General features: G+C 45.1%; 1 protein-coding gene across 1 annotated transcript in view; it reads right to left on the reverse strand.

The window, feature by feature from the left end:
* Positions 1 to 11033, reverse strand: part of LOC144374101 (leucine-rich repeats and immunoglobulin-like domains protein 1) — a 53480-nt gene extending 42447 nt beyond the window's left edge. Inside the window, 2 exon segments of the mRNA XM_078037047.1 lie at positions 2754 to 2828; positions 10924 to 11033. Of these exon segments, the coding sequence (XP_077893173.1) occupies positions 2754 to 2828; positions 10924 to 11033 (185 nt within the window).
* Positions 11034 to 20920: the final 9887 nt, after the last annotated feature.

Here is a 20920-nt window from a genome sequence, read left to right on the forward strand (position 1 = left end):
CAATCCCTACTGCCACAAGCAAGCAAAAATGAAGTTTGTAACTATTAGCACATTTTCAGACAATGTGTCATTGCTCCCACATCACCTTGGAACAGCCTCTGGGACACAACTTCACGGGGCACAGGAGACACCTAATAAATACTCACAGAACATGGGACACATTTTAATTCTAAATTTCTGCAAGGCAACAGTACCTATCAGGAATACATGTTCTTCTAAGCTGATCAATGGTCACCGCTTCATGGATGGAGATGCTAAAAGCCTTGTTGGGTCAGAATGGGAAAGATGTCCTTTGGCTACAAAGTGACTCTCATCCACTCTCTAATCAGACTCTGTTGTTCTCTCCTCCATCCTTCACATAGACCACAAAGGAAACCCAGAAATGCATGCAGGGTGACCGCAAAATCATCTAGACTCCTGCTCCCCAGAGGTCACGCTGATAACCTAACTGTCTGCAGACACTCGGTCCAGGCATCCAGTCTGAAAACCTCCAAAAAGATGAAAATAAAGACCCTTCCATTTCTGTTGTCTCAGAGAAATCACTGCCCAAGTCAGATGGAGACTAACTTCAGGCCAGAGAGGTTGCCAATGCTAACCTGCATTCTCCAAAACTGAATCGGAGTGAGAAGGGAGCCCTTTCCCTTCCCCTTCCCCTTCCCCTTCCCCTTCCCCTTCCCTTCCCCCTTCCCTTCCCCTTCCCCCTTCTCTTCCCCCTTCCCTTCCCTTCCCCCTTCTCTTCCCTTCCCCCTTCCCCTCCCCCTTCCCTTCTCCCTTCCCTTCCCCTCCCCCTTCCCCTCTCCTTTCCCTTCCCCCTTCCCTTCCCCCTTCCCTTCCCCTTCCCCCTTCCCTTCCCCCTTCCCTTCCCCTTCCCCCTTCCCTTCCCCCTTCCCTTCCCCTTCCCCCTTCCCTTCCCCCTTCCCTTCCCTTCGCCCTTCTCTTCCCTTCCCCCTTCCCCTCCCCCTTCCCTTCTCCCTTCCCTTCCCCTCCCCCTTCCCCTCTCCCTTCCCTTCCCCCTTCCCTTCCCCCTTCCCTTCCCCTCCCCCTTCCCTTCTCCCTTCCCTTCCCCTCCCCCTTCCCCTCTCCCTTCCCTTTCCCCTTCCCTTCTCCCTTCCCTTCCCCTCCCCCTTCCCCTCTCCTTTCCCTTTCCCCTTCCCTTCTCCCTTCCTTTCCCTTCCCCCTTCCCTTCCCCCTTCCCTTTCCTTTCCCCTTCCCTTTTCCCTTCTCTTCCCTTTTCCCCCTTCCCTTTTCCCTTTCTTTCCCTTCCCCCTTCCCTTTTCCCTTCCCTTCCCTTCCCCCTTCCCTTCCCCCTTCCCTTCCCCCTTCCCTTTTCCCTTCCCTTTTCCCTGCCCCCTTCCCTTTTCCCTTCACTTCCCCCTTCCCCTTCCCCCTTCCCTTCCCCCTTCCCTTTTCACTTCCCTTATCCCTTCCCTTCTCTTTTCTCTCTCTTCTCTTTTCTCTCTCTTCTTCTCTCTTTCTCTCTCTCTCTCTGGTTCAATACCCAGTATCCCTCCCCTCCAAAGAAAAATGTCAGAATTACATTTTTCTTTTATGACATTCAGAGATGACGTCAACTGTCCAGGTTAGGGTGAGCCACCACCCAGCCCCTCCCCAGGCTTTCCTGAAGAACCCTCAGCAGCCTTGAAAGGGTTTAGCTCCAGAGCATGTTTCACAAGGCTGCTCCCTGAACACAGGGCCCGCAGCCAGCCAAAATCCAAGATCGACACACTAACCCGAGATCTTATTAATAGTGCCTTCCTGCCGAATCCCCCTGCTCAGCCTGTTGAGTTCCAGGGTTTCAGAGAAAAGGACGCACGCAGGTGAGCAAATTAATTATAAAACCAGCAAAATCAAGATAAAGTAAAAATGCACAGGGCTGGACAGGGAAGGGAAGGAAATTCAGTAGGAAGGGGGTGCTCTGCTCGGGAAGCTGCCAAAAAAATCTGGTGGAGCACATGGCTGGACTCCCAGCTAGGAAGACCTATCAGGCTGCAGGAGTAGGGCCAGGCTAGGTGCCTCGTCCCCAGCAAAGGCAAACGGCTCAAATGATCACAACCCGGGGCTTCCTCGCTGTGTTTTTTTGGTTAAAACCTTTTATGTACTTGTTGGTTCCCTCTGTAAGAACACCCAGATTTCAATTCAGTCTATGATTGACCATGACAATGAATTCCTCTTTTTCTGCTGATTTCTGAGGCCAGGGGGCACTTTATTATTATATATATATACACACACATATACATATATATATACACACACATATACATACATATTATATGTATGTATATGTGTATATATATTAGAGCCCTAAAAGTAAACTGAGTCTCAGTCCCAAATTCACTGGCACAGAGCTGAGCCTGCTATCTTATAATTCACACAGCTTCCTTTAATTCCAGTTTATTCACCTGAGCTGCAACTTCATGGGTCAGAGAGCAAGTAGAAAAGTCCTAGTGTCCCCCAAATGGGAGACAAGTCAAGTGGCTCAATGGTAGGGTACATGCCTAGCTAGCATGTGTGATGCCTGAGGTTCCATCCCCAGCACTGCCAGAAAAAAAGGGGTGTGGGGGGCAAAACCTCCAGCTTTTGATTCAGCAAAACCCCAGAACAGCAAACAAGGCATTTTCTGTGTTGAAGGTCATTCTTCACCAGTGAGCAAGCACGCCACCACAAGTTCTCCTGTTCACCACAAGTTCACCAGTGTCAGAAAGCCAATGCCACGGCCCCACCATGGCCCAGAGCCCCCAGATGGCACTACTCACAGAAAGAGAGAAACCACGTGTGGAGAGGCAGCACTCAGGGACGGTATGGCTATCAGCTCATTATTATGGAGGTACCTGTAACAAAAGCAAGAGGGAATAGATCATATGGAGCACTTAAGTTAAGGGTTTAGAAACACAAATATACAAGGCCAATCAAAACCACCATGAGCCAGGCGTGGTGGTGCAGACCTGTCATCCCAGCAGCTTGGGAGGCTGAGGCAGGAGGATCGTGAGTTCAAAGCCAGCCTCAGCAACTTAGTGAGGCCCTAAGCAACTTAGTGAGGCCCTGGCTCTAAATAAAATATAAAAAGGTCTGGGGATGTGGCTCAGTGGTTAAGTACCCTGGGTTCAATCCAGCTACCAAAAAATAGATAGATAGATAGATAGATGACAGATAGATAAATAGAAACCCCCTGCTGCATTCACCACAGGAGGTGTGAAATAAAAGAATCCACAAGTGAGTTTTAAAAGAGAAAGAAGTTCTACAAAGTCACAAAGCCTAACTATTCCTCACACCCCTGGTATGAAATTAACACTAACATCAAGTTCAGAAAAGAAATAAAAACTTACAGACATTGAGTAGGGAGAATAGGCCCAGATACAGGTTCAGGTCAAGTGCGGCCCCAAGTCCATTCTGGTTGGCTCAATCAGTCAGGAACGGATCTGGGGAGGAAAGACTGTCCCCTCCTGGTTGCTCAGTGCTCTGCCTGAACCACAGGGCAACATGCAGGAACAGAAAGCTGCAGCCCAGTGGCTCACTCCTGTGGGGTTCTGAGGTGCTGGTGACATATGGGACCGATTATTTCAATGCCTTCACTATGAAATAACAAAAGGGATGGACTCAGAGATGCTCATCCATTTGAGGTTCCAGCTTCCCTGGACTCTGATGAATTCTCTGGATGGTCTTCCAGGAAAACAAACATATACACATGTTTTCTGCATACAGACATTGTGAAAACCCTCTGCAGACAGGATGTGCTCTCCAAGTTCCCTTCCTGCTGGAAGGTTCTAAATCTCTCTTTCCACTATTGATAACTCTTAATGAAAGGGAAAGCCCATGGACACAGCTTGCCTTGTCTGCCCCCAGAGGCTGTACAATCTGGCCTCCTTACATAGACATGTATTTACAAATCTGGGAAGAGAATCCAAAAATCAGACTTGCAATGTGAGCCCAAGAAACCTCAGGAAGGCAAAGCAGTGTCCAGGCATTCTGCTGGGTGACAAGCTGGAAAGAAATTGTACTTGAGATGCAAAGTCAAGGGAATAAAACTGGATTATCTTGTTCTCGATTTTTTAAGGGAGGTACATCTTACACACAGGGCACTCTCTGAAGACAGGCCACTGGCATGACAGCTGTATTCATACGAGTCGAGAACCCACATTTGTCTGAACAGAATAATCTGGTTTTCTGCCATCTTTTACAGATATGAATAGCAGAAGTGAAGAAGAAAGACAGAAAGAAAGGCCTTGAATTATCCCATTTGCTTTCTTCAGTGCCAAACCCGGTTAGGGATGAGGCTTGACAATTACTGGGCCGTAGGAAACAGAATGCCTGTTTCAATAACTTCATGACTGAAGCATCTGGCAGAGAGAAAGCAGATCTGTATCATGTGGCAAATCCTTGTTTGTGTGTTGAAATAGGCAATTAATTACTTTAACAGTATGTTATCTGACGGCCCCCTGAAGCAGATGGTTTCTCTTCTACCTTTTATCTCTCCCAACTCTGCTTCAAGATCCATTTCTCACTGTGGTACTGAAAACTCTCCATCAGTCTTAATCATGACCAGGAAAACTTCACAGTACCTATGAACACACCTTTCACGAGAGGACACCCTCCGTTTTTACCTGAGCAAGAAAAGCTCAGCTCAGGAGCCTGCTACCACCAAGGTTTCTCCTAGAGATTGACTCTAAAACAGAAGAGGAGGTAATAAGAAGAGTAGCAGATAACTTAACCAAAGGCTTACTATCTACCAGATGAGCTCTAAGAGGTTTTCAGCCTATGGACTCATCTTTTGGACCCTAGAAGTGGGTACCAGGAATGTTTCCATTGAAATATGAGGTATTAAATAATTGGACCAACATCACTAGCAGAAAATAGCAGTGGCTCAAGAAATCTGGCCCCAGAGTCTGGGTTCTTATCTACTATCCTCTGTTATACTATCATTATCTCCCCAGGGGCACTCGACCACTGAGACTCATCCCCAGGCCTTTTTTGTATTTTATTTAGAGACAGGGTCTCTCTGAGTTGCTTAGGGCCTTGCTAAATTGCTGAGGCTGGCTTTGAACTTGCAATCCTCCTGCCTCAGCCTCCTGAGCTGCTGGGATGACAGGCATGCATCACCACGCCCAGCTTGTTTCTTTATGATTGTAGCGAAACCCCTGTATGAATTATGTAAAGTAATCATCACAACAACTTTGTGTTAGGTTCCAGGTACTACTGCTGTTTCCTATATGACACTCATTTCCCAAGTCAGTTTAAATAACCGGCCAGGGGAACATGGCCAAGAGATGAACAGTGACCTCAAATCAGAGAAGAGCAAGGAGCAAACAAGCCAACAAGCATGGAGCTGGCCAGAAAGCTCCTAATACCTTAGGTAACATTGAAGTCGTTTTTCTGCATTGATTTGAATTTGAACCTAAAACTGAGTATGTAAAATCTCGGGCTAATGAGCCTTGTCTCAGGCCACCTAATATACATAAGACAAATCACTCCACCCCAATTTCACAGAAATAAAGGAACATGGAAAAAGGGTGTGATGACATTTCCCATCTTGACAGAACTGCTATATGTAGAGTACGCAGGGACAGTGGGGGCAGGGCTACCAATTAATGGGGCATCCATCTAGATGAGTATCCCCAAGTCTACAGGCTGGGTCAGAAATAGCAGGCTCTAATCTCAACAGGGCCACCCAATGTAGGAACAAGACAGTTGAGCTCAGAGGAGGGGAACTGAACAGATTGCTTATTTTGGGATCATTTCTACTTAAAAAAAAAGAAAAGAAAGAAATTGCTGGTGCAATGCAAGTCTACTTGCTCCACTGAGCACTGGCTCACTCTCCGATTGCTCTATCCATCTCCTATTGAAAGGAGAATGAGATCCTCCAGAGGCCACAGAGGCAAAACTCAGCTTTGAGACTCTGAGAGCTTCTTGCCAGACTGAAATAGAGACTGATCAAAAATAGGACACAGCCGGAGCTTTGAGGGAAAAGACATTTTCCCTCAAAGGGATTTTTAGCCGTCTCCATGAAGTTAGAAACTTTCGGGATTAAGGAGGGTATCAGATGCAATCTTTTTACTATCTAGGGCTATGCAGTCTCACACCCCATCCCCTAACCTTAACTTCTTCCCTCCAGCCTACAAATGAAGCTGATTTTCATCAAAGGCCCTAAAATTCTTGCTGAGATATCTGGCTTCTATAAAACTTTTCCTGATGATTCAGGACCAAGAAGTGCCTCAAATGTATCAGACAATGAATCACGGCCCAACCCAGGAGCTGGAAGGAGGTGTAAGTTAGGTCAGTGGGGGCTGCGAGAGTCGCCTGACCCCAAGGCAGAACCTGGACAAAACCTGACCCACTCAATTCTTAAGGTCAGAGGGGACTTGTGGGTCCCTGAGTTTTCTCTCCAAACTTACACTCACTTAGCTCAGTTCAAGGGAAAAGTTACATTTAAATGTTACAAAGTACATTTCACAGTACATCATCATTTATTATCTTAATAAAGTTTGGCCTTTTATCCAACAATATAAAACCCACCCAAGGAGTATCCTGGGGTTATAGCATTTTTTTTTCTTGCCAGACTTATTGATTGAAGAGCTGATAGAGGCACACAGTAAAGATTTCAAACCATTTCAAAAAAGAATACATGGAGTATACAGTGAAAAATAAAGTTCCCATATCTTTCAGTCTCCTGGCCTACCTCCAAGGGGAACCTCCTGCTGCAGGCTATGAGAGATGTGCATGTGTTTTTATTTTACACAAATGCTTCTATCTTGTGGGCTGTTCTGTACTTCTCTTTTCCCCTCAGTAATATATCTTGAGGAGGTCTTCACAAGTCTTTCAGCCAGCTGCAGAGTAGTCCTCTGCTGGTATGAGTGGTTTAAAAAAATTTTTTTGTTGTTTAAAATTTACTGGTTTATTTCGCCAATTTGTTCTTGGTAGGCAGAATGGTTGTTACAATTGCTTCCAACTAGAGATACAGATCCAACTACTAATAATAGAGTCAGGAGGAGGGCTGGAACTTTGGTTTCCCTTCTTTTTTCCCCCCCTTACTTATTAATCTATTTATTTATTTATGGTACTAAATAAATGAACCCAGGGCCTTATGAACCCAGGGCCTCATTTGTGCTAGGCAAGTGCTTTACCACTGAGCCAAAGCCCCTGGTTCTTCTGTTTTTAGCTTATTTTGAGACAGGGTTTCCTAAATTGCCTAGGATGGCCTTAATCTTGCCATCCTCCTGCCTGAGCCTCTGGGGCAGTTGGGATTACAGGTTTGAATCACCACATCAGCTTGGTTTTGTTTCTTAAGAGGGAGAAAGCCATCAGGAGCACACAGGTACATGATTTCAAGAGAATTAATAACTGAGGTTATGCTTTAGCTACTGGAGAATAATGCATACTAAATAATTGCTTTAGCAAGACTTCATGATACATAATTTCTAAAATTATTTTTGTATAAATACAAAGAATATATAGCTCTCTCTTGGTATCTGTGGGGTTAATCGTAGAAAACCCCCTCCACCAAAATATGCCCAAGACCTTTATAGAAAACTGTAGCAGTATTTGTATAAATCCTATGCATCTTCTCATATATACTTTAAATCACCTCTAGGATACTCTGAATGTTATCTAACATTTCATAAAGGCTATGGAAATAGTTGTTACATTGTATTTTTAGGGAATAACTACTAGGAGAAAAAAGTTTGTATATGTAATTTTTCCCCAATATTTTCAATCAGAAATTTGTCGAATCCATGGCCATTAAACCCATTGACATGGTGAGGACTGGCTGTGGTCACTTTAACAAGTGCATACAATAATCAGGGTGAACATGGACCAAGTGCCAGAGTCTGTTGCAACCCTAAATGGCAAGCCAACCCTTTCAGGAAAATAAGAATTATCATCCCACCCCAAAAGAAGAAACTGAGACAGAGTGGCAGAAAAAGAATTTTTTCAATGTGATTACACAGCTTGCATTTTTTTTTGTTTGTTTTTGTTTGGTTTGGGAGTTTTCTTTCTCTTTTATTTCTTTCTTTTCTTTCTAGTACTAGGGATTGAACCTAGTACTAGAACAACTACACTGAACGACTGAGCCACATCACCAATCCTTTTTCTATTTTATTTAGAGACAGGGTTTTTCTGAGTTGCTTAGGGTCTTGCTAAGTTTCTGAGGCTGGCTTTGAACTTGCGATCCTCCTGCCTCAGCCTCTGGAGCTGCTGGGATGACAGGCATGAGCCACTGAGCCCAGCCAGCTTATATTTTAAAGTCAGATCTCCTCCTCCTCAAAACTTGCAGTACCTTTGTTTCGCTTTTCAATCAATGAAAATAATACAAGTGCCAACCTTATAGGGTCTGGGCAGGTTACAGCTGAAATAATGAAACATAAAGGTTTAGGATACAGATATGTGGGAAATGCCTAGCAGGTGGTAGTGATTCACAGCCAAAAACAGTGCCTCAGAGCAACCCCTACCCCACCTGCGCCCAACATACAACCACCATGTGCTCTCCTCATGCATGCGCATGCACGTGGGGAGGCAGCGGGCAGCAGCCTTAGATGCTGGCAGGACAGCGAGCCATAAATACCTAATAGCAGACACAGGCTAGGCTTCCTTGCCCCTCAGAACATTTTAGGTCAGTGGCTCTGGTGAGCACATAGGGGTATCCATAGCAAGAAGTTTCAGCCAGGCAGCAGTAATGTGAGTTGAGCACTGTTTTCATGGAGGACTGTATAAATAGCCTTCCTATTATAGAAGAGCCTCAGTGTCCAGCACTGAGGCCCTCCCTGGTGAGCCCTCAGGGCTGTGGGCAGTGCAGACCATGTGGCTTCAAAGCAGCTGTCTAAGTGCCCCCATCCTCCAAGAGCCTCCAAATGGATTTCTCCCTCTAACCAACCCACAGTATTATGTGGTTCAAGGGCCTCCAAAATTAAACTGCTGCTGAGCCACCCCATGCTCCTTTGCCAGCCCTGGCTCTGACACTCCTTGGGGTTTGGAAAAACTGGCTGTCCCCTGGGAAACACTCAGGCCCAGCTAATTCTGATGCAACAGGGTATCAACTGTGATCCTTGAGGGGTTTTTTTTTTCTTTTTTTGGTTTGTTTTGTCTTTTCTTCCACATCCTTTCCCATCTCCTACCACTCATCCTGACACCTCTTTCAATCTCCAGGAGTATCAGAATTCCTGCAGGAAAAGCCCCACAGGCTTTCAGTGAGGAGTTCTGCTGCTCCAGGCACCATCTCCAGAGAGTCCAGGGAGTGGCACCAGGGAGAGAAGGCAATCACAGTAGGTAAAAAGTTCAACCTGTCAGTCTCCAAAAATGTGTTTATAAACTAGCACTCAGCCAGGGCTGCCCAGTTCCAAAAGTAGCAAAAGAGAAATGATACTCAGTAAGACTTTGCCATAGCCAGGGCCAGAGCATCATCTTCAGTTAATAACTACAATGATACTGATCGTGTGTCACTGTGTCGATGGCACAGAGGAGGCAAAGGAAACACTGAGGAGCTGTCACTTGTCCAGGGACACAGACTCAAAACGAGAACCCCAAGGGGCAGAACCAGAACTCAAATGTCAAAATCCAGTTCTACTTGCCACTAAAACGAGGGTTTCCACCCCCACTTCACCCTACTGTGTCTGTAATTGATGACCTCGGTTTTATAAGGCCCACTCAGGAAGGCAGTGCTGGGGGTGGGGGGATTCCACTCTTAAAACAAGGAAACTAGAGGTTAGTGGTCAAGAGAGCCAAACTCAATGGAAGTTGAAAGCCTGTGTGAGCAAGGAATAAGAACTAGGGAGCTAGCAAGATCAATGCTGAGAGCACCGTCTGAAGCATCCACAAAGAATGTGTTAAAATAATGTTTCTTTTTTAAAAAATGTCAAAGTGATGGCGGGGTTGGGAGACTGAGGCAGGAGGATCACGAGTTTAAAGCCAGCCTCAGCAACTGAGAGAGGCCCTAAGCATCTAAGTGAGACCCTGACTCTAAATAAACTATAAAAGAGAGCTGGGGATGGGGCTCAGGGGTTAAGCTCCCCAGGGTTCATTTCTAGTAAGGAGGAAAAAACATAATGCAAAGTAAATTCCATTATGAACAAAATATCAAAAAAGTTTAAATCCAGACAGGGTCAGCAACAGTGCTATGTCAAGCCATGCTGGAGTTTTGGGCAATAGGAAAATGATCAGTACTACTGATTCTGCCTCAGTTCAAAGTTTTTATGTTTTGCTCCTCGTAGATATTTGAGGAAGGGGGATTATTGATTTTTTCTTAAAGCATTGCATGAAAATAGCCATTACCTTGATTGCTGAGTTTGGGGTGCCCTCAAAATTTCTATGCCAGAGTCAAGCACCCCACCTTCCCCATTTTCATGTCTTATTCAATCCTGTCCCTCCAGCACCCAGGACAGTGCCTGGCATAGAAAAGGTGCTCAAAGAAGTGTTAAGTAGAAGCCCAGATGATGTCAGAGAAAATGCCCCAATTTTAATTTTTGTTCAACTTTAAAAAAAACCACAGCCAGGCTTTGGGGCCATTATTAGGTACATAAGAATTACTTGAACTCAAGCACTTGTAGTACCATGACAGTCAACCTGAAAAGTGAGATGACTACCGAGTGACAAATGGGAAGGTAGGATATACAGCATGGATACAATGGGAAAAGGGGTAAATCATGAACCATGCAGAGGAGCACAAGATTTCAGCACACTACTCATAATAATTTATGTCAATTTAGAACTTATGAATTGTTTATTTCTGAAATTTTCCATTTGATATTTTCAGACTGTGGTTGACCACAGACAACTGTACTGTCATTTGTCAGTAAAGGCATAATGATGCAAATACCCCTTCGCACGGGCTTACACTGCCCATCTCGGAGAGTAAGGAATGCTGCAAAATGAAAGGATTTTCTCCAAGATCTCTCCACCCCTCTACCAACCAAACAGAAATTTAGGGAAAGCACTCACACTTCCTGTTGATTTGGCAAGTCCTCAAAGCCAGCAGGGTCAATCTCAGAGAGTTTGTTGTAACTCATGTTTCTGGTAAAGAAAGGAAAAAAATAATCTATACTTGGCATTGTGCCCTAAATTGACAAATTTTGTCCTTCCCCACTTAACCCTTCCCCCCAAAAATCCAAACACTCTCCCTCCTAATTCCCATTGTCTCATGCATTATTTTAAGTAACATTATTGCTACTGAAATTAACAAATATACCTCTCCTGCCCACTTGCATCCGTAAACAAGGCACTGAAAGCCAGGCAATGAACATTCTGACCACCTAAGGCAATGGATTCAAGCAATATGATTTTATCACCTAACAACCTGTAAAGAAATCCTAAAGTGAGACAGACCCCTATCCACATTAAGGTGTCCTAGTCCAAATACTGTGCACCAAATACTTTGAAAAGTCCAGGGCTATTCTTTTATACATACATGGAGTCTAACTTCCCATTCTTGTGGTTGGACATGATGTGGAGTTTCCCTGGTCATGTGTTCTGTCCCATTCATTCCACTGTATTTCCCATTCCCATCCCTCTCCCTTCCCTTCATTCCCCTTTGTCTCATCCAATGAACTTCTATTCTCCCTCCATCCCTTATTGTGAGTTAACATCTGCATATTGTAGAGAACATTTGGCCTTTGGATTTGGGGGATTTGCTTATTTCACTTAGCCTGGTAGTCTCCAGCTCCAACCATTTACCAGCATATCAAGGCTATTCTTAATGATATTTTTTATAAATGTTTGACTAATGCATCAACATCAAACAGCAGTAAAGAAATGAAGAAAAGGTGGTTCAAGCCTTTGATTGTCTAAGCCAGTGGTTCTCAATCAGGAATGATTTTACCCCGGCACCCACCCCATGCCCCCCCACCATGGGGAGACAGCTGGCAATGTCTAGAGACATAAAGACACAGGCAAACAGGTGGTTCTGGTGTCTGGTGGGTAAAGGACCAAGGCTGCTATTCAACATCCTACTGTGCACAGGCACTGTCCTACAACAGAAATATCCAGCCCTACGTGTCAATACTATCCTGAGATTGAGAAATCCAGGTCTAAACAAGAATTCAGGACTCAAAACTGCTCAAACACAATTTGAATGGTTGTTTACAAAAAGAAACTACAAGATTTGGAATTATAAGGCTCTTTATGAGCACAGTATCCCCATGCTGCGATCATCACACAGAAGAAGAGAACCAGGTGTTAAGACATTCACACTGGTGTGAACCCTAGGCAGGGAAAGCCAGCAGAGCAGCCTTCTTGGGTGATACCAGCTGTCTCACTAGCTCAGAATCACACCTTTCTTCCCATTCACCCCAGCTGTACCCTCCAAGACCAAGAAGGGGTTTGGGCAATGCTCAGCTGAGCTTCTTCAACCCAGACCAGCTTCATCTTTTGGGGACAGAAACTATGTGATGTGATCTCCAAATCAGCCCCAGATTCTCACTCTGTACTCCTGCTGCCAAAGTTAAGTCCACCCAGCCCGAGCAGGCCAAAGACGTTGACATTTCTCATCTCAGCTATTCATTCCACTGACATTCCTGCCAATGAGCAGCCCAAGTAATCAGAAGTTTAAAGTCTGCCTCTGAAAACGTCACCTAAGTGGCAGCTATCTTTTAAGGTTACTCCAGAGACATTTCAATCAATACTAACCTAGAACTGGAGCCATTTCCCTGTGACATGGAAGACATTCATCTAAATAAAAGTCAAGCTGTGCTGGAAACTAACGGTACCTCTGTGTTTGTGGCACAGCCTGAATTAAAGGCCATTTTTTCCAGAAATTAAGAGCCTGTAAAGATAGAAGGTGGTAACTTTAAAAAAAAAATTTCAGTTGTAGATGGACAAAAAATAAATAAATAAGCAAACGTGTTATGTGGTGCTGAGGACTGAATGCTGAGTTGCACACTTGTTAGGCAAGCGCTCTGCTGCTGCACTACAGCCTCAGCCCAGGTGTAACTTTTAAAGCCAGATACTGAAGTCAAGTGCAGGCTTGCCAGTACTCGGGGGTATTTATGAATGGGTACATAGAAACCAACAGGCTAGACCTGAGAAAGAAAACCCACAAAGGGAGAATTTCTCATGTCAGAAAAAGGACTGAGATTTTCTTCTACTCTGAGAGGATTATCATGGCGGGTGAAGGGGATGGTGGCTACCATTTCTACAGGTAAAGATACTGCAAGCTTCAGGCTATACTTCATGTCATCACAGGTAATATGAGAGATGACCTGGACGAGACATGAGAGAAGGGCTCTCAGAAACCATGGAAGCAAGAGATGCAAAGAGCAGGTGCTTCATGCAGCTGGCCAAATGACCAGGACACCAGCACACTTAATGGTTGACATTTGCTCTCCATTTCAGAAACAAAAGCCAGCATAGATGAATCTTCTTCATTTTTCAGAAAGGCTCAAAATATGAATTCTTACGGGAAATCCTTTGTTTTTGGTGGTGGTGGGGGGGACTGAACCCAGGGGTGCTTACCCACTGAGCCCCATCCTTAGCCCTTTTTATATTTTATTTAGAGACAAGATCTCACTGAGTTGCTTAGAGCCTCATTAAGTTGCTGAGGCTGGCTTTGAACTCACATCCTCCTGCCTCAGCCTCCTGAGCCCCTGGGATCATAGCAAAGTGCCACCATGCCCAGTAGAATCTTTTAAATACTTGGGGTAAGGGATAGGCCAAGCAACACCTGTCTTCCAGCCACATCTGGCAAGAAGATTGCCAGTTTTTTACCTGATCTGGGCCACTGGCTCTTGAGGAAGTAGTTCTGAGTGAAGGGCTTGTTTCTGGCTCCCTATGTGGCCAGGAGTAGAGCTGGGACTCAAAAGGTCTTACATCATCCCCTGATGGATCTTCTTTGAAGTCACTTTCCTCTTTCCTTCCTAGAAAGTGTCTACCTACATCCTTCAGCTACTTAGAATAAAACCATCCACATCCCCACCACCCTCTCTGATTTCCCTTTAAAGAATCAACATCATCTCCCTAAAGTCCAGAAGTGCTGTCAACATTCTGTTTCCTGGACCAGGCTACCTGAGAAGAGAGTCCTCCCCAAACATGATTATCCAGAGGCCAAGCAGCATCAGGATTGACAGTGAGATTCCAGGACAGAGCCCCAGAGAAAAAGACCGTGTACATGGAAACGTGAGCTCCCGCTGGGTCAGCCCAGAGGCAGGGAATATTATGAGTTTCAATGAACTGGAAAAGGAACATATGAACAAGTGTCAGGGCTGCCTGGAGAGTCTCCTGTTGGACGCTTGTGGGCAACATAGAGAAACCCAGGGTGGAAGCTCATGTCTCCTGAACAGCCACTGCCTCAGGATGGAACTGCCCTAGCATTCAAGTTCGAGAAGTAACAGGTACCTAAACCCAGAACAAGCCACTGAGCCTCAAATGCTCCATCAGGCAATGGGGAAAATAATTGAATGTGTTCTACCTTTTACAGACAAACATACAATCCTCACAGGCACTATTTTGGTGGCCCATTTCAGGGAGAAAAACTCCCCATGTGATTTTTTATTTTTAATTGTGGGAAGATGTGTACAACATAAAGTTGACTTCCTATTTTAGCCATTTCTCAGTGGGCTGTGTGCATGCCTACATTCACATGTCAGGCAATCATGACCACCACCCAGTTCAAGGACCTTCTCAAGATCACTAGCAGAAATTCCACACCATTAAACAGGGACTCTGCCCCATGTGTCCACCACCCTTGGAAGCCAGCCACTCTAGGTTCCTTGTGGAATTGCAACCAGATGGTACCTTTCCTCCTGTGCCTGGCTGATTTTGCTGAAATCCGTGCCTTCGAGGTCTAGCCATGCCCGGATAGTGGCACACACCTATCATCCCAGCAGCTCCAGAGGCTGAGGCAGGAGGATCATGAGTACAAAGCCACTCTAAGAACTTAGCTTGACCTTGTCCCAAAACAAAATGTAAACAAGGCTGGGGATGTGGCTCCATGGTTAAGTGCCACTGGGTTCAATCACCAGACCCCAAAAAAAAAAAAAAAGTACACCCATGCTGTCATACATGTAGAGTTTCTTTTTAAGGCTCAATAGTCTTCCTTTGTATGGATGTCCCACATGGTGTATATCTACTCATCCACACATTTGGGTTGAACACTGGTGTGTTTTCTTAAAAACAAATGTTAAAGAGGTTTTTAAATACGATTTTTTTCTTTTATTGTTTTTTTTTAATTCTTTGATCAATATGCTTACTGTCAACTCATTTCTCATCAATTAAGGAAAGATGCTCTACATAAAGGGGTGTGAGTTCTCATCTCAGGCCCCAGGAACAATCAGTGAGCTAACCAGTGGAAACCTTGGCTGGGGCTCTGTTTCCAGGTGGCAGCTGACATGACACACATCTAAAGCATCTCACTTATTTTTAGGACACGGTTGCCCCTTCCCAGGCCTGACATCTGAATGGGTCTTCAGTTGAAGGTTTTAGATTCTCCTGTCAAAACAATTCATCTGTCAGCAGGACACATGCCATCCAAGGCATGCTGTACCTTTCAGTAAGGAGCCCAGAGCTGGAGGGGAAATAAACCTCTGTGGGGGGGGGGATTTAGTTTCTGCCAATTGTAGCTTTCATTAAACATTTTGTCAGCCATTGTCATAACACACATTTTCCCTGTTCTTTGCACAAAGGGTGCAGAGATCTTGGAACAATGGAGCCCAAGCCCAGCCATAGATATTCTTTCAGCTAATCTGCTGAAAGAGGACCTGCAGCCCACCATTTGCAGAACACACAAGAGGCACCTCAGAAGAGAACAGCTCAGGTTTTACCCAGGCATATCAGAAAGGGCAAACTGTGTAAAGGGTAGAACAAGAGTGTGCTCACAAAGCAGGCTTCCTTGCAAGATCCCACAGAGCCACAGAATGTCAAGAGTTAAGACCTCTATAACTGAGAAATCCCATCTCTCTCTAAACCTAGCCAACTAGCCACGTGGCCATGTATACTTAAACTACCTAACAGTACACAAAATTATGAATTCAGAGCCAGGCATGGTGGTGCAGGCCTGTAATCCCAGCAACTCGGGAGGCTGGAGCAGGAGGATTGAAAGTTCAAAGCCAGCTTCAGCAACTTAGGTAGGCCCTAAGCCACTCAGTGATACTCTGTCTCTAAATAAAATACAAAATAGGGCTGGGGATTCAGCTGCATGGTTAAGCACCCTGGATTCAATCCCTGGTAACAAATATGTATGAATTCCTTTTTTTTAAGTTGCCAATGGGTCTTTTATTTAATTCACTTATTTATATATAGTGCTGAGGATCAAATTCAGGGCCTCACACATGGCAGGAAAGTGCTCTGCCACTGAGCTATAATTCCAGTCCTTACTAGCCATATTTCAAGGTTTCAGGAGCTGTGTGTGACCTCATGCCAAGATGCAGACGGGGCTTTCCATCATCACCATCCATCCAACTGTGCTGGATCTAAATCATAATCAAGCAGTATTTCTAAACCCGGGGATAACCAATAAATGTTTCAAGTAAAACAGCACCTACAAGAGAAACTTGAACTTTAAAAGTAAATCTCAAGGGTAGGAGGGTGTAGTTCGGTGGTAGAGTACTTGCCTGGCATGCTTGAAGCTCTGGGTTACACTACCCAGCAGCACAGAGAAAGATGATGAGGGGGAGGGTTAGAGGAAGAAGAGGAGGAAGGAGGAGGAGGAGAAAGGAGGAGCCTGGGGTGTAGCTGAGTAGGAGAGCACTTGCCCGGCATGCAGAAGGCCCTAGGTTCAATCTGCATCACTGCTAAAAACAATGATTATAATGATAAATATTCATTTCCTCATAACTCAAGAGATTTGTTGAAAAGGGTGATGACATACAGTGGGGGTGGGGTGTATACTGATGCAAGCCCTTTAAAGCACACAACAGACCATCCCGACAGGGGAAAGGGCCTCAGGAAGGCTTAAGTCTCTTGCAAGATGCTCCCACTCGGAACTTCCCTGAGCATAATCCTATAGGCTTAATAGGTATTTACCTAATCTGACCAGAACTTTCCTGAATTACGGCCTGAACCACATATTATAAACTTGGCAAACACTCTTTGGAGCTGGCAAACAATAATTCATTGACTTCTTGAAAGTGGAGGGACAAGAAGTTCCATTGATTTTTGAGTAACCGGTGGCAGGGAAAACAAGCCCACTTGGTCCCCACAAACCCATGCTGCCCATGGACTACTGCCTCTGTAGCAAAATGATTGGTCAGATCTTGGACAAGAATGAGATACTAGCTCCCCGTGGAAGGACTGGTTTCCAGTCTAGAACCAGTTATTCCTCTTCAGTCTCGTTTCCCAGCTAGCCTATGCCCATTTCTCAATCCCAGATGGACTCCTGAATGTCATCTTCCTTTGCATAGTTGAAGCCTCCAGATGTTTGCTCAGCTGAACACCACAGCTGGACTAGACAACCTAGTGACCCAACTCCTGAGCACCAGTGGGCACCCAGAGATGGCCTGGGAAACGTGTTTTCTGGGGCATCACAGGCTCCAGTTGCCAATCTCTTCCACCACCTCAGAACTGCAGAAGGCACATGCTTTTAAAGAACTGGGGAAGAGCGACTGGCCCCTTCAAGATTTCAAGGGGTGCCAGTGAGGAAAACCATATAACCTATTAGTTGTTTAATCCTTTAATCTTGTAAGACTGTTTCTGCTGTTTTTACCTTCTGAGGAATTACACACAGTACACACTAAGTTCCAATGAAATTACCAACACAACCTTACCTACAACCATGCCATAAGGTTTTATGAGAATGGGAAATTTTTAAAAAAATTCTAGACTAAACTGGGCACCATGGCATACACCTGTAATCTCAGCAGCTCAGGCAGGAGGATGGTAAATTCAAAGCCAGCCTCAACAACTTAGTGAGACCTAAGCAACTCAGGGAGACCCTGTCTCTAAATAAAATATAAAAAGGGAGGGGGATGTGGCTCAGTGGCTAATCACTCTTGGGTTCAATCCCTGGGGTCCAAAATATAATAATGATAATAATAAAATAAAAAATCCTAGATTACCAGATGTTCTTTTTTTTTCTATAGTGATGCTTTCCTGTCTTTAATGAAAACCACAACCGAACAGCCTGAGAATACATATTAAAGGATTATTATAGAATGATAAAAATGCACCTTAAACTTGATCTTCTCCTAGCATCCTCACCTCAGGATTCCTGCTCAGGAGGAGATGCTGTACTTGCTGCCACTCTCTTAAGTAAGGCAAGCAGCATATATTCCCTGCCCTGGGGTATGGAGACAGATGGCATCCCGTGTAATATCAAGCAAAAGAATGAGTTCAGCCAGGTGTGGTGGTGTATGCCTGTCATTCCAGGAGCTCAGGAGGCTGAGGCAGGAGGATCACAAGTTCAAGCCAGTCTCAGCTACTTAGCAAGGCCCTATATAACTTAGTGAGAACCTGTCTCTAAATAAAAAACAAAAAAGGGGGGCTGGGTGCTGGGGATGTGGCTCAGTGGTTAAGCATCCCTGGGTTTAATCCCTGGTACCAAAAAAGAAAAGTGACTTGAATCTCAACACCATTCATACAGCTCATTTTGTGAGCTTTGGGTCAGTTACATTTCAGAGAGTTCAGTAGAGAGTCATGATTATTTCAATTTGTGAAAACATGACGCAGACCATTCTCTGCGGGAATGAGGGAGGTGACTCAGGAGGATATAACACATATCAGCCATATAAGGATTCAAAGCCACTGCCTATTTTCACTCCTTAAAATCTCCTAAGCAAATCAGTGTGGGCCTCTGAAGTATAACACCTTAGACATTAACTGCCTGTGTAACTCTGTGAGGTCCAAGGCTTCTCCACCCTAAGTTCATATCTCTCTCCCTGTCCTGTCGGATACATATCTTCTTCCAATAAAAGCCAGACTGGACAGATATTTTAGCATGCACTTACCATGTATACTTACACGGTCAAAAATTCTGATATAAATTAAGGTAAGATCAAGTCCCTGACCTGAAGGACCTCATAACCTATGGGTCAGGTAAAGACTGCTAACCAAATAACCATAGCCAAAGGCCCTCGGGTGGCAAGCATAGGGTAAAATGAAAATAGGTAGCTCTTAGACCAAAATCAGGATGCAGGGAAATTGGTTTCTGATTGAACATGAGTTGAAAACACATGAAGTTTCCCCAAATAAATCAATAAATATTTCAGTTTCTTTTAAAAACCACAGCAGCCCATGTGCCAAGACCTCACCACTCCTTACTGCCTCTCAGCCAGGCCCTCTGGGATCACTAGCAGTTAGTTATCCCAGTGGCTATTTGAATTTGTCATCCGTGGTGTGGATAACACTGAGTCCAGGTGGTGAAATCCAAAGCAGGGAAGAGCACTTGTGATGAGAAAGGCTTATCAGAAAAAAAAATGCAAGACCTCTCTAGGCTGACCCTGAAAGAAAGGAAAAATAGAACTGTTCTCTCCAGAAGAGAGCAGGGAAGGGTAAACCAAGGCACGGAACCTAGGAAGTAAAACTAACAAATAAAACGACGAAGAAACCAGGACCTCCTAGAGAGGGAAGAGCAAGACACACAACCAGCATTAAAGCCAAGAGAGAAGAGGAGCTCATGCCCCCAGACCCTCAGCCAAAGTGGCAGGTGATCCAAGGGTGCTATGAACTCCCACCAATGCCAGGGCCAAGTCCCTCATTAGCATTCATCTATAGGGCCATTAAAGTTGACTTCCATAGCAACAGAGTATCTCCTTGTTCATCTACCTAAAACCTCCAAACTAAATAATCAAGAGGCCCAGACCGTTTTTCTTCCCATCACCAAAGGCAGTAGATTGTACCTTAAAACAGGAGCGTATAGGATCTGGTTTTCCTACCAAAATTGTAGTCTGGTCCGTGAAGCCATTAAGTGTATCATGGATTCTGTTATTTAGGTGGGCTTGGTGGAGGCTGGACATGGAGGCATGCGGGGGAGCCTACAAATCTCCCTAGCAGTCACTGATTTACATGGTCTGTGCATCATTGGCTCCTAAAGATTAATTAATTTAATTAAGAAGAGGCACCCTGGCACACTGGCCCTGCAGCTGGTGAATACTAAACAAGCAAACGGCCTTTGGGCAGAGAAGAGCTAGCTACCTGCCAAGATCTGACCCTCCCAGGGCCTGACCCTCCCAGGGAACGTCCTTGGGATCATCAGCAGTAAAGATGCACATAAAGCTGCCATTTGGGTTTGGCATTACAGGGAGGCTCGGTAGAAATGGCAAAGGAGAGCAGAGGGCCAGAAGTGAGTCCTGATGCTCAGGACTGCCTCCCTGTTCTACAGGCTCCATAAAGGAATCCCAAAGCTATTCTTTCAGAGTCTTTAAGCTCTACAGGACTTTGCAAATCTACCATGCACAGCACAGTTTCCCCATCCTGGGCCTTGTCCAGCAGAACTGAGGATAGCCATGCCTCCCTGTCCCCAAGGAGGCCATGCAGGCCCAAGAGGCGGCACCCATGGAGCCAGAGGGAAGCCATTCTGATCCCGGGAGCACAAGGTGCTCAGCTCTGGCTCAGAGGCTGGAGGTCCTCCCAGTTGAGGGATGGAGGAGTCTCCTACATGAAAACCATGCTCAGGAGGCAGGCAGTGGAGACTTTTGCCTCTGAAGTAGTGAAAACAACTCAAAGTGGACAGGAAGCAAGAGATGGATAAGGCTGAGGAAAAAGATGCTTCACCCAAGTAGATAAATTTGGAATCTGAGGTTCCCCAAGTGCTTCTGCTTACAGATTATGGTTCTTCTTTCTTAACACTTCTACCTGTACCCTCTGCCCCTATAAATGTGCACTTTCGGGAGTCCACCTACCTTCACAACCACCAGAGTAAGATTTGGTCTGTTAAAGACACGTTGCAACTTTAAAATCATTCATTTGGGGTGCATTCAGAAAGGATGCAGACCAATTATCCAGAATACAAGCAACAATAATTGTTGGCAAGGATGTGGGAGAAAAGGTACATTGCTGGTGAGATTGAAAACTG

This window comes from Ictidomys tridecemlineatus, unplaced genomic scaffold, assembly GCF_052094955.1.
Source record: "Ictidomys tridecemlineatus isolate mIctTri1 unplaced genomic scaffold, mIctTri1.hap1 Scaffold_58, whole genome shotgun sequence".
Classification (NCBI taxonomy): domain Eukaryota; kingdom Metazoa; phylum Chordata; class Mammalia; order Rodentia; family Sciuridae; genus Ictidomys; species Ictidomys tridecemlineatus.